Here is a 14079-nt window from a genome sequence, read left to right on the forward strand (position 1 = left end):
TTGGCCGCGTGAATACTCTATTTTAAACAATGTACTGGCATTTCAACACATTTTTACAGTTATATAGTTTCCTCTCTGTAATTTCTCTGTTTTTAACGATCCCCAGGTATTGTTTCTTTGTAAAACACGGCTCTACAGTTCTTTGGCTCTCCACACAATATATCCTTTTTGAACAATGTCCTGACAGTGTTTAAAAATAAATCTTTCTTAAATGAATTAAATATCCTAACAAAAATTAAATACAAAATTAAAACGTTTTTTTTAAGTTCAAATGAACGGTAATATAAAACAATTTGGTACTGGTGCGTTATATGGTCACTTCTAAAAAGTCAAGTTCTGTTAATGCTAATGAAATAAAATAAAATATAGTTAAAATATAATAGTTTAGAAACGACTTTGGCAAATATATTTGTATATTAGGGGGTGGGGGTAAAGCATAGCATATATTAAATACGTAACCTAACATAACCTAGGTACATTCCCCCCCCCCTAAGCCCAAACAATAACAGTTTAAATATCGTGAACACAATTTTCCATTCCGTTTCTGAATAGAGGTCTCTTGAAAAACCAGTCTGGCGGGTTTCGTCTCTCATTAGTATATAAAAGCAACCATATAACGCACCAGTACCAACAATTTTTAGTTAACCTGAATGACTGTAAGTGGAATTTATCCTTTAAAGGGGAATGTTAATCTTAAAAGAGAATATCTGTGCCCTTATAACTCAATTGTCTTTACTAAATGGAAGATTTTCTTGAAGACTCGGCACCGTATATATGTACAATTAGTCATAGGCGTTCCTGATAGGGAGGGGAGGGTATAGATTCTGTTGTTTAAAATGTTGCTTCTTTTAGGAGGAGCAAGTGTGCCTTCCTTATAATATTCTTCTTCTATTTTGAAAATCATCTTTGCGGCCAGCAGGGGCGGATCCTGGATTTTTTTAGGGGGGCGTAAAATAGGTCGATCCGGAAAAAAATTTTAAGGGGGAAGGGGGGGGGGCAAAATAGGTTGATCCGATAAACTTGTATTAGGAACAAGTTTAATTATCGCAAACTTGAAATAATTAAGTAAATTAAACTACTTTAGACTACGCTAGGGGGGCGCGCGCCCCCCTTGCCCACTGGATCCTCCACTGGCGGCAAGAAGCAGCCAAACAAGTTTATAAGGGTGGAATGTGTCTCAGAATAATAGACACAGCTTAAATTATAAACAAGAAGTTTTTTGTAATTTTTGAAAAAGCAGAATTTTTTAAATAAAATTTAACAAAGTATTAGGCCTACATACTAAAAAATTCCAATTTTTATATTTATTTGATATTTTTTTGCAAAATTGGCAAAATTACAGCTAGCTAGAAAAAATCAAATTGCAGAAGAAGATTTATAAGCTATACTTTCACAAAATTATCAAATAAACAGTGGACTTGCATGAATATTGAGATTGTCAATGGGACGCCACCTTTCCCCTGTTGGGCTGTAGTTTAATTTTTCACAATTCATACTAACAATTTTACGGAGCAGCGTTTGTTTGAGCATTAAAAAAAACAAGTTTTTTTTAACTGAAAGTAAGGAGCGACATTAAAACTTAAAACGAACAGAAATTATTCCGTATATGAAAGGGGCTGTCCCCTCCTCAACGCCTCGCTCTTTACGCTAAAGTTTGATTATTGTTTAAAAAAAAATAGAGTTGTGAGAAAGAGTCAAACTTTAGCGTAAAGAGCGAGGCGTTGAGGAGGGGACAGCCCCTTTCATATACGGAATAATTTCTGTTCGCTTTAAGTTTTAATGTAGCTCCTTACTTTCAGTTAAAAAAACTTGTTTTTTTTAATTTTTGGACATTTTTGAATTGATGCAGGTTTTGATTTTGGCTCACCATACATGAATAATTAAAAAAAAAATTGGAATATTAATTTTACTTTTATTTGGTTAAATGGCTTTCTCGAAACCTGTTTAACTGTATTTACGAATGTTTTTATTAGTAATAAATATAGCTAACTTACGAATTAACTTACGTAACGAACCTCTATATTCTTATATTTTTAATACGTATATTAGAGGGTTCGCCCCTAGTCAATACCTTGCTCTTTAAGCTAAAGTTCAAATTTTGTTCCAATTCTTTAAAAATGACCCCTTAATCATAAATGCCGTTAATTAGAATAAATAGCTCTTATGAAAGTACTAAATAATCTTTGCCTTAAAGAGCGAGGTATTGACTAGGGAATGAACCCAATCATATACGTAATGTTTTTTGTCGTTTTAAGTTTTGATGTTGGTCCTTACTTTCAGTTAAAATACTTGTTTTTTTTATTTATAATTTATGATCTTTATTTAAATAATGCTGGGAAATCCGGCGCCCCCTTCATAGCAATGTCCCTCCTCCCATGAAAACTTCCTTCATGGTAAGATCCTTCCACATAACCCCCGACCCACTCCCCCCCCCACTACCAGAAAAAATCCCCTTTGAAAACGTCTGTATACTTCCCAATAACCAATACTATATGTTAACAGTGGGCAAAGTTCATAACTTTCAGCCCTCCCCCGGGGACTTCGGGGGATTAAGACATCCTAAAACACAGAGTTATCATAATTTCGACCATGCTGAACAAAATGGCTATCTCAAAATTTTGATCAGGTGACTTTGGGAAAAAAATGAGCGTGGGAGGGGGCCTAGGTGCCCTCCATTTTTTTTGGTCACTTGAAAAGGGCACTAGAACTTTTAATTTCCTTTCGAATGAGCCCTCCTAAGATATTCTAGGACCACTAGGTCGATACGATCACCCCTGGGGAAAAAAAACAAACAAACAAACACGCATAGGTGATCTTTCTACTTGCAAAAAATACAAAATTCCACATTTTCGTAGATAGGAGCTTGAAACCTCTACAGTAGGGTTCTCCGATACGCTGAATATGATGATGTGATTTTTATTAAGGTTCTATAACTTTTAAGGGGTCTTTCCCCCTTTTTTCGAAAATCAGCCAAATTGTCTCAGGCGCGTAACTTTTGATGGGTAGGATTGAACTTGATAAAACTTATATATTTGAAATCAGCATTAAAATCTGATTCTTTTGATGTATCTTACCTTGGACCTTAGATTCACCTGTTCCTCCAGAGGCACCCAGAGCGTCAAGAAGGAGCCGTCAATCTTCCCGCAGGCTTGCTGCTGCCAGTATGTCCTCCCACTGAGGTTGGATTGATGCGTGCAGGTTACGAAGATCTGTCTGGTACGTTCGACGCAGGGTGTGTCTGGGTCTGCCCCAGTGGCGTGGACCCGACGGCTGCCACTGAAATGCTGCATTTGGTAGTCGGAGATTGTCCATACGTAGTACATGGCCAAGGTATATCCATCGGTGGACTGTTATAATATGTGTCACAAGAGGCTGGCCAGTCTTGTCACGGATGGATTGGTTTGTTATTCTCTGCTGCCAACGGATGGTGAGAATTCTTCTGAGACATGCGTTTTCGAAAGCAAGTATTCTTCGCTCTTGTTCCTGGTTCACGTGCCAGGTTTTGGCAGCGTAAAGTAGCACTGGCATAACATCGCTATTGAAGAATCGTAGCTTTAGCCGTATAGAGAAGCTTTGGGACCGCCACACTTTCCGTAATCTATTGATGGCCCCATTGGCTTGGCCGATTCTTGGAAGCACTTCTTTTGTGGTCGACCCGGTACTTTCTATTATGCTTCCCAAGTATTTAAAATGGACAACTTGCTCTATGTGTTGGTCTCCGCAAGTGATGCTCAGGGGTGAATCTGTGGTAACCATGCATTTTGTTTTCTCATTATTTATTCTTAGGCCGAGATGGCCGCCTCTCTCCCTCACTTTGTCAAGGAGTTCTTGGAGTCTTTGCTTGCATGATTCTAGGACGGCGATGTCGTCAGCGAAGTCTACATCACTGAGGCGTGTTTCTGGATTTAGCTGGATTCCGTCTGTGCTTGTACTTCGCAGTATGTAATCAATGACAATTACGAAAAGTAGCGGTGACAAGACGCAACCTTGCTTAAATCCTGACATAATGCGGAAGAAACAGATTTGGCCATCTGGTGTCTTTACACAGCACTCGCTATCTTCATAAAACGCAACAATCAGTGAAACTATCTTTTCAGGGATTCCGTAATGCAGTAGGATCTTCCACGGACTTTGCCGGTCTACTGAGTCAAATGTCTTCTCAAAATCGATGAATATCATATAGATTTTGGAGCGCCTTTCTCTGCTTTCTTCCGTAAGTAGCCGTAGGGTAAATATCAAGTCTGCACATGAACGGTTCGGTCTGAATCCATGTTGCTCATCGCGAAGGTGTCTGTCGAGCTGCGAGCTGATTCTCTGCAGTAAAATGTGCGTCAGCAATTTGCTAGGTATGGAAAGCATGCAGATTCCTCGCCAGGTGCCTGGGAAGGACGTATCGCCTTTCTTAAAGATCCTCACAAGCGTGCTGCGTTTACATTCCGAAGGTACTTTGGCGGTCGTCCAGATTACTGCAAACAACGCTGTCCAGAACTTGATGCAGGTCATAACAGTCGCTTTGATCATTTCCGCGGATATCCTGTCTTCGCCAGGCGACTTCCCATTTTTCAGCTTCTTTGCTGCTGCTATAATTTCAGTGAATGACGGCGGATCCGTGCTGATATCTAAGGAAAACAGTGTTGTTAGTGGGATCTCTGGGGGATCCTCTAGTGGAGGTCTATTTAACAGCTTCTTGAAGTGACTGGCCCAAACTTCGTTTACGTCAGACTGCTGTGTTTTCAGGATGCCCGCGGGGTCTGTTACTGGTCCATGTTGAATAGAGGATTTCTTTCCAATAATCTCATTAGTGATTTTATAGACGGTTCTTGAATCACCTCTCTCCGCGGCCTCTTCTGCCTGCGCTGCTTTTCGCTCCAGCAGGTTTCTCTGGTCTTTTCTGGCACTCTTCTTTACCTCTTTATCCGCGGCTCTGTATTCATCGTTTCTGAGGATCTGTTGGTCGGGGGTTTGTCTTTGGATAAGTGATGCTTTTACTTTTTTTCTTGTCTCAATGAGTTCCCATGTTTGGTCAGATAGCCACTGGTCTTTTGGGCTCTTGCGGTACCCAATGGTGGCTTTCGCGGCATTGTGAAAACACAACTTTATTCTTTCCCAGTATTGATTGCTATCAGCATCATTTAGTAAAGACAAGGCTTCAAATCTATTCCGCATCTCTAGTTTAAAAGCTTGGTTGAATTCTGTCAACCTCAGTTTCTCCGAGTCAAAGACTGGGTTTAAGGGAGCCTTATTTGCTTTTCTATTTCTTTTCAATTTGAGGCGGATTTTTGCTGCCATCAGATTATGATCTGAGCCAACGTCAGCTCCTCTATATCCCCTTATATCAAGTAGGCTTGAGCTCCACTTCCTACTCCAAAGACAATGGTCAATCTGATTTCGGGTATGGCCATCGGGAGATATCCAAGAATATTTGTGTACATCCCGATGAGAAAATAGGGTACCTCCGATTACTAGGTTGTTAAAGAGCGCGAAGTCGATAAGTAGTTCTCCGTTTTCGTTTCGCTGGCCCAGACCATGCTCGCCGAGAACCTCTGGGGAAAACGATTGGTCGTTCCCTACTTTCGCGTTAAAGTCTCCTAGAAAACATGCCATGTCATGCCGTGGTATGTCGTTTGCCACGGAGTTGAGAGCTCTGTAAAATTCGTCTTTTGCTTCGTCGGTGGCATCATTGGTGGGTGATGTATCGATTGGTATCAAAATTCCGCTGTCTACAGTTTCGGTTACCATTGAGCCGGGTCGCTCCTTACTTACAGTCCGTTACCACGAACTGTTTGAAAACTCGTAAAAATCAAGCATTCATCTGTCACCAAAACAAAATCAATTTTAGCTATTTAAAATGAGATAAACATTGCAAAAAATGAAGTCTTTTTTTAACAATACAGGCAAATTTTATTTTGAATATGTTACTTTTATAATACCCTTCTGTTCTCCTTTTCTAAGCTCCCAAAAAATCCTTCTTTAATTACAAGAAAAACAATAGCTTTTATTTTTATTTTAAATAGGTTGCTTAAATAATACTCCTCTTTTACCCTGTTTAAGCTCTCAAAAAAGCTTTTTTTGATTATAAAAATAACAATAACTTTTAGCTCTATTTTAAATACATCACTTTAATAGTAGTCTCATGTTTACCCCGTCTAAGCTCCCAAAAAGTCATATTTCATTGTAGAAAAAAAAAGAAAAAAAAACGAAGTTTAATTTGATAAAACTTGAGAAGCCAAATCCCTTGATAGAATACAACGGTATCGTACGTAAAAACAACAACAATATTACTTTTCTGTTTGCCTTTTCTAATCTTCCAAAAAATCTGTATTTCGTTATAAAAAAAAATTGAAAACGATCATTAATTGTTTAACACTTGGGAAGGAAAATCCCTTGATAGAATACAATGATTTCGTGTATATTTTTTCTTCCGCCTGAACAATTTTACACGTCCCATTTCAAGTCTCCAACAGCAATCCAGGTGATTAGATTTTTTTTTTTCCTATCGTTTCCCAAAAGAGAAATTTACAGCAATAAAACGAATGAAATCTAAGAAAATCCGCTAGTGATCAGCAAATCAATTCAGCTGTAAATATTCGAGTGGGTGATTCTTTCTAATTCAGAGATGACAAGGGAGGTACAGGGGGCTTGATTATTTCTTTAAAATGCTTAGAAATGCACTTTTTCTAAAGATTGCATTATAGGAATTTTCTAATAGCTTTCTACACTGCCAAATGATCCAGAAGTCCTGCTGTCGGAAAAAAAACCGTCTACAAGCTAGCAATGCATAAATTTGCTAGATTTATAAGTTATCTAGTAGCATTTTTTTTATTAAATATATTGTTAATTAGTATTATTAGTTGGAGAGTTATTGGTAGCTGGGGCAGTATATGTAATTGTGAGATTACATAAAATGATGCAAAATATTGTAAAGCATTTCAATACTGTGCTATTTATCCAAGTTCTTAAAATACCAAGGACATTAAAATAGAAGCATTTTTTTACTTGTTCAAGCCTATTCACTTGGTTATTGGTTACCCTGTTCACTTGGTTTATTCAGACTTGAAAACCACAATTCGTTTTTTAACCAAAAAAATTTTTAGGGTAGTATCAAATTTCCACCAGTGTTGCCACTTTGAACCGTGAAAATAAATTGGAAAAACTAATTATTTAAGTTTAACTATACTTTTCGTCCGTAAAACTACAAACATTTACAATCTATTGCTTCCCAAACACAATAACACCCTCATAAAAAAACTGCAATTTCTTTGGCTGTTTTTTGCGACATGCTTTTAGCTTATCATTTGGTGATTTTCTTATACACGTTTTCCCGTTTGAATTTGATACCATCTACTACAATATATTGCATAATAGCAATGCAAATCATCAAAAATTAAATTCCCAAATTTTTCAAGTTAGCTCAGATATATGTGATGTGGTTGTGTTACTTTCCACTCCACCAATTCAAAAAACCAGGTACGATTTCACTGTACTTTGTACTTCAATTAAATTCAATACCTGATCAATTTTATACAATCTAAATACACTGATTTTTGTTATCAGTCGAAATCAGTCAATATGCTTATAAATTACACTTTGAGGTATTTTACCGAAATCAATACCTGTTTAGTTGTTAAATTGGCTGGACAGCCTTTATTATAAACTGGACGACCTGAAAATTGTGTAGTATACCTTTCGTTATTCAACGTTTCATCATTCACGTCTATCATAAAGCAATTAAAATTCTGAAAAATTCTTCTTAAATGCGACAGCCGTAAATGTTTAAACTTGTGGATATACCTTCGCCACTGCAATGTTAATTAAGTACGGTCTCAAGAGACCTCAACATGTAACATGACATACTGACAGGCTCTTTTAGCCCCTTACAAACTACGACTTGCCAAGATTGACATAGGACGATCCAAATGGGTCGTATATTTTGCTTAAATTTAGTATTTCTACAAAAACCACAGCCCCTAGTGAATTCACAAATGGACTCTTACACACGTTTCATGAATTTATTGGTCAAGATGTGGGGTCAATTGGTCACTAAATTTAGTGCCAAGAGACGTGGTATTATAATAAAGTACCGTGGTAGATACTTTCAACTCCTTAAGATCCCGTTTAAGATACAAAACGTATCGAGGCTGAGACAGTGTGCTCCAAGAGTATATGTGTGCAATTGAATACAGAACATAGTTCTCGCCTAGATGTAATATCTTCTAGATCTCACACTACCCCACTACCCGCAAAAATTAAATTTTATTTTTTGAATTAAAACCTTTAACTGTTTGTGGATTCGGAACTAAATAGTGCTAAAATACATTAAGAATTCTCAGGTTTTTTTTTCTAATAATCTTTTTTTTCTTTTAGATATTGCTTTAAGTCAAGATGCACCCTCCTTTTTTGATGGTTCAAATCTTTACCTTAATAGAACATTATCTACAAGTAGAAGCAGCAGAATCTTTTCCTACTCATTTTTAACACTGCCTGTCTTATATCACCTTTTGTTCTCGTTAATTGTGTGAAAAATTCTGCAACAATCCTATTTCACTTTAAATCTCGAATATTCAAATTCTGTGATATTTGCTACTTGTTGCAGAGTGAATTATTTCAGTTCCTTAAAATGGTGTTCAATATATTTTAAAAGTTATGCCCAAGACAGATTAAGTGTTGCCTTTAGTTTCATGAAAGAATTGATCAGTGGATAAGGATTAAATTAGAACCATGTGTTGAAGAAACGAATGAAATACGAGGATTTGCTACATAATTTGAACATCTCAGTGACAAAACTGTGGTACCCTCGGTTACGTGTTATAGTTGCAAAATCGAGCAACGTTAATTTACGCCATCGTGAACGTAAACCAGTATGTACTGTTATTTATTATCTGTGACTTATTAGTTGTTATTTTAACGGATCTTGTGCCTAAAAACGGCACTTAAGAAGTTTTAGAAGTCCTTTTCAAGTCTATGAATAGTGCTGTATAGCGCTGCATTTCAACTAATTAAAAAAATTTATGTATGTTGCCTCACAGCCTCTTATGCCTGATCCTTCAAAGATGAAACTGAGTTTGCATTAAACTAACTTCTCTTATCTTTCTATATTTATTTTTTAAATTAGAGTCTCTAAAACAGTCCCCAGAGAATCTCTAGAATAAAACTGTATCGGCATTACGCTAAATTTCATTATCTAGTCAGTCTCTAGAACGGAAGCGCGTCAGTATTGCGCTAACTTCCCTTATCTTTCTATACTGTTTTAGTGAGACTTCCTAGACTAGTCTCTGGACAGTTTCTAGATTAAAAGTGCGTCAGTATTGCGCAAACTTCCCTTATCTTTCTATACAGTTTTAGTGAGACTTCCTAGACTAGTCTCTGGACAGTTTCTAGATTAAAAGTGCGCCAGTATTGCGCAAACTTCCCTTATCTTTCTATACAGTTTTAGTGAGACTTCCTAGACTAGTATCTGGACAGTTTCTAGATTAAAAGTGCGTTACTATTGCCCAAACTTCCCTTATCTTTCTATACAGTTTTAGTGAGACTTCCTAGACTAGTCTCTGGACAGTTTCTAGATTAAAAGTGCGTCAGTATTGTGCAAACTTCCCTTATCTTTCTATACAGTTTTAGTGAGACTTCCTAGACTAGTCTCTGGACAGTTTCTAGATTAAAAGTGCGCCAGTATTGCGCAAACTTCCCTTATCTTTCTATACAGTTTTAGTGAGACTTCCTAGACTAGTATCTGGACAGTTTCTAGATTAAAAGTGCGTTACTATTGCCCAAACTTCCCTTATCTTTCTATACAGTTTTAGTGAGACTTCCTAGACTGGTCTCTGGACAGTTTCTAGATTAAAAGTGCTTCAGTACTGCAATAATTTCTCTTATCTTTTTATAATTTTTATTTAAATGAGAGTCTCTGGAATAGTCTCTAGTCAGTACTAAGAACTAAAGGACGTCGGCATCACACTAACTTCCCTTATTTCTAAATATATAGACTTTTTTTTAAATAACAGTATTTAGAATAAAATGAGGCTATGCCATATCGACAAATAAATCAAAACACAGTCAGCCAATTTCTAATCCTATTTACATCTGAGTTGACTCAAGCTTTTAAAAGTTTTTATTATTATTTTCCGATGAAACTGTTAAACATACACTAAAGGAGCCAAAAAGCAGAAGGAGTAACAATAAATTAAAGTAATAAGGGTGCACTTGAAGTTAAATTTTGATACTAACCATGGGAGAAAGATGGACAAAAATTATTAATCTTTTAAGCTGCGTCTTAATTGGTGTAATGCCTTATCCTATTTAGCAAATGTTAGCATAAGGATTCTTTACCCCTTTGTAATAACGTTAATAAGGCGTGTAATACTAATGATGCAAACGGAAAAAAATCGTTCGGCTTTATTTTTTAGAAAGTTGCTTTATTTTTCTTATTCATCTTTGTTTTGACACAATACCTGGTAGTAGATTTGGAATTACTGCTCTTTCAAAAAAATGAAGAAATTCGTGGTCTCTTCTAACCGTCATGAATCATCATTCATCGTCGTCATCGTCATGTCACCATCATCATCGTGGTCTCTTCTAACCGTCATGAATTATCATTCATCTTCATCATCGTCATGTCATCTTCATCATCGTCATGTCATCTTCATCATCGTCACGAATCGTCATGAATCATCGTGGTCTCATCTAACAGTCATGAATCATCATTCATCTTCATGTCATCATCATCATCGTCATTATTGTCATCATCATAGTCATGAATCGTCATGAATCATCGTGGTCTCTTCTAACCATCATGAATCATCATTCATCGTCATTTCATCATCATCATCGTCATGAATCACCGTGGTCTTTTCTAACCGTCATGTATGCATGAATCAAATTAAAAAAAAATCAACTGAGTAACATCTAACATTAAAACTTAAAACGGACAGAAATTATTCCGTATATGTTGTGTCAACGTCAATCATTCCGTATTCTTTTGATGTGCCAATTGTGACAGAAATTGTGATTTTTCTTACAGTTTCGGTTATAATTAGGCCAAGGTGCTCCTTACTTACAGTTTGTTACCACTTTTTGATTAAGACAAGCCAAAACCTACCCTCTGCAATTTATGCATAAGTTTCTTAAGGTGTAGAATAATAATGACCCTTATCAATCCAATTAAGACAAAGCTTAAAGTAGTTGTAGGAATAAAAATATTACCATTGTGTCATAATATTAGGGTTTGTAATTCCGTACGATTATATTGATATTTACATGCTGTTGACAAATTGTGAATAAATGACGTTTGTGTTCTTAATTTTGTCAGAATTTAGTAAAAAAAAGGTGTTAGGATGATGATGTCATACTAAGGGTTTATAGGTTTATGTTTGTTATAAAAGAAGATTTTGGATGTTTACGCTTTCTGAAAATTTTATTTAACTACTTTATTATTTACGTTTTTGGTACTTATCTGTAATAACCACCACACTCAAGAAGTGATGTTACGTTAATCCTAATGAAATATGCCTAAGTATGACGAAAATAAAACACTTTAGTAGCAAAATTATAAAGAAGAAGGATTTATTGAAAAAAAAAACATATCAACAAAAAATTATTGCTGCCTCCCTTAAAAAGCAAAGCTTGTCCGTCGGGGAGGTAGAGAAAACAAAATCCTTAAAACAAAGAACACTTGGCCACCGACACCACTAATACCATCACACTAAACAATAAATACAAAATAATATCATATAGTATACTTCCTCTGGGAACATCATATCAACAAAACCCCCACAATCAGTAAATCAATTAATCAGTCAAAACTCATATTCAGCAAAAAGCAGTTCCTTAATGATTTTTCTAAAAATATTGGGTTCAACAATAGTCTTAATATCACCATTAAAACTATTCCATTTCCGTGTACCTATATAAAAAACAGAAAAACATGAGCGGTAAGATAAACCTCGATGTATACAGAAGTCAGTGCTACCCCTTGTATCCTGAGAATGAGCAGTAGAACTAGTGGACAATCAATCACCAAAACAACGAGACTGAACATCCTGCTACCGTCAAAAAATAAACCACAATATATAGAATTCATGAAAGCCTTCAGCCGGAAAATTTTTTGAAGTTGGGTAAATTTCTCGAACAGACATACGTGGAGATATACCGGCGGAAATTCTTACGGCATGATTTTGTAGAATTCTTATTGGTTTTAGGGTAGAAGAAAAAGTAGAGAGTCAAATACTCGAACAATAAAGTATATACGGGTGTATTAAAGAAAAATAAAGATGGCAAGGACAGGCTTGGGAAAACAATGTTGGAGTTTCTTCATTATACCGAGATTTCTTGCCAGAATTGTGCTAGTTAAAGTAACATGTTCCTTAAAAGATAGAGTTTCATCTATTACAATCCCAAGGTATTTAAAAGACGCAGTCCGTTTTATAACGCCATGGGGCATATCTAATTCCTTGACCCATGGGTAAAAGTTTGATGATCGCGAGAAAATAATAAAGTTAGACTTAGACATGTTAATCCTTAATTTATTTACCCTCAGCCATGCTATAATTCTATTAACTGATTCCTTCATGGAAATCTGCAGCAGCTCCGCTGTCTTAGCTGTGCTAATGGCTGTTGTGTCATCAGCAAATAGTGAAACTGTTTCATTAGTCGGGTTTACCGTTAGTTCATTTATTCTATAGCAAAAATTATTTAGACAATTTGGTAAATCATTAATAAATATCAAGAATAATATGGGACCGAGAACTGATCCTTGCGGAACACCTATTTTAATACGTTTTTTTTCGGAAGAAGAATCATTTAGTTGGACATACTGATAACGATTACTTAAAAAACTTCTTTAAAAATGTAATGATTTACCCCTCAAACCATACACCTCACACTTCTTAAGTAGAAGTTCATGATCCACAGTGTCGAAAGCTTTCAGCAGATCTAAAAATATAGCACCTATTTTAAAACCTTTATCTAATACATCATTAATAATAATTGTCAAATAAATCTTCGCCTGTTCCGTTGTCCTTTTTCTACGGAACCCAAATTGTGTCTCTACCAGTAACTTATGATCCTCCAAAAAATTCATCATTCTAATACTAAAACACTTCTCTAAAACACGGGAAATAATGGGTAAAACAGATATCGGTCTATAGTTTCCTGGGTCACTTTGAATACCACCCTTATGAGTTGGGGTTATACGGGCAACTTTAAAAAAGTCTGGGAATTTTCCTTGATGAAAACACTCATTAATTAACCCACATAAAACTTCAGCTATGCCAGGAAAAATACATTTAAGTGTTTTTAGAGTAATATGATCGCTTCCAGATGAATTACTACGCAACCCATAAATAATTTTTTTAATTTCATCAATTGTTTGAAGTCTAAGGGGAAGAGACACATCAATGGGGTCCCTCAGTAAGGACTCGGATGTGGGATCACCACTATCAGGATCAGGTACAACTGACATAGCTAAATTCAGACCAATATTCGAAAAATAACTCTGAAATTCATTGCATATGTCCTTTTCAGAATTCAAATTCTTTCCCATTAAACTAACTAATTCATCAGGTACACTATTTATTTTTAATCCAATCACTTCTTTTATTAGTCCCCAGGTTTTCTTAGGGTATCCTTCGACCTCTTTAAACTTTTCTCAAAATATTTCTTTTTTTCATTTTTTTAAATTGTATTCAACCGATTTCGATAAATTTTATATAATTACTTATTTTCTTGTGGCGGGTTAATTATTTGAGCTCTAAACAATTTATCTCTTACATTTATTTGCTTCAAAATCACTGAACTAATCCAAGGTTTTTTGTTTAAGTTTTTTCTATGAAATAGTTTAAATATGACACTTGACTTATCAAGCTCTGTAACTTTTCAAAAAATAAAACAAACTTGAATTTGCGTCCTTAACTTCGCCTAGAACATCGTACCAATCCACCTTTTCTATATCATTTTTAAGTTTTACCATCGCACTTTTACTGATCACTGGAATCCTTGATTTTTTGCCTTTAACCACCTTCGTGACAGTTCTAAAGCTAGCTGAAACTCCAAAGTGGTCAGATACATCATTGATAAGGACCCTGAGAT

At 35.8% G+C, this 14079-nt stretch overlaps 1 protein-coding gene across 4 annotated transcripts in view; it reads left to right on the forward strand.

The window, feature by feature from the left end:
- LOC148942634 (lachesin-like) overlaps nt 1-11287 on the forward strand; it is a 582410-nt gene extending 571123 nt beyond the window's left edge. For all 4 annotated transcript variants that reach the window (XM_089102786.1, XM_089102787.1, XM_089102789.1 and 1 more), the window contains one exon: nt 8365-11287. In XM_089102786.1, coding sequence (XP_088958912.1) covers nt 8365-8519 — 155 coding nt within the window. In that variant the 3' untranslated portion in view covers nt 8520-11287. The remainder of the gene's footprint in view (nt 1-8364) is intronic.
- Nucleotides 11288-14079: the final 2792 nt, after the last annotated feature.

Source organism: Artemia sp. Qi Xiang Cuo, chromosome 16 (assembly GCF_049724085.1).
Source record: "Artemia sp. Qi Xiang Cuo chromosome 16, ASM4972408v1, whole genome shotgun sequence".
Taxonomy (NCBI): domain Eukaryota; kingdom Metazoa; phylum Arthropoda; class Branchiopoda; order Anostraca; family Artemiidae; genus Artemia; species Artemia sp. Qi Xiang Cuo.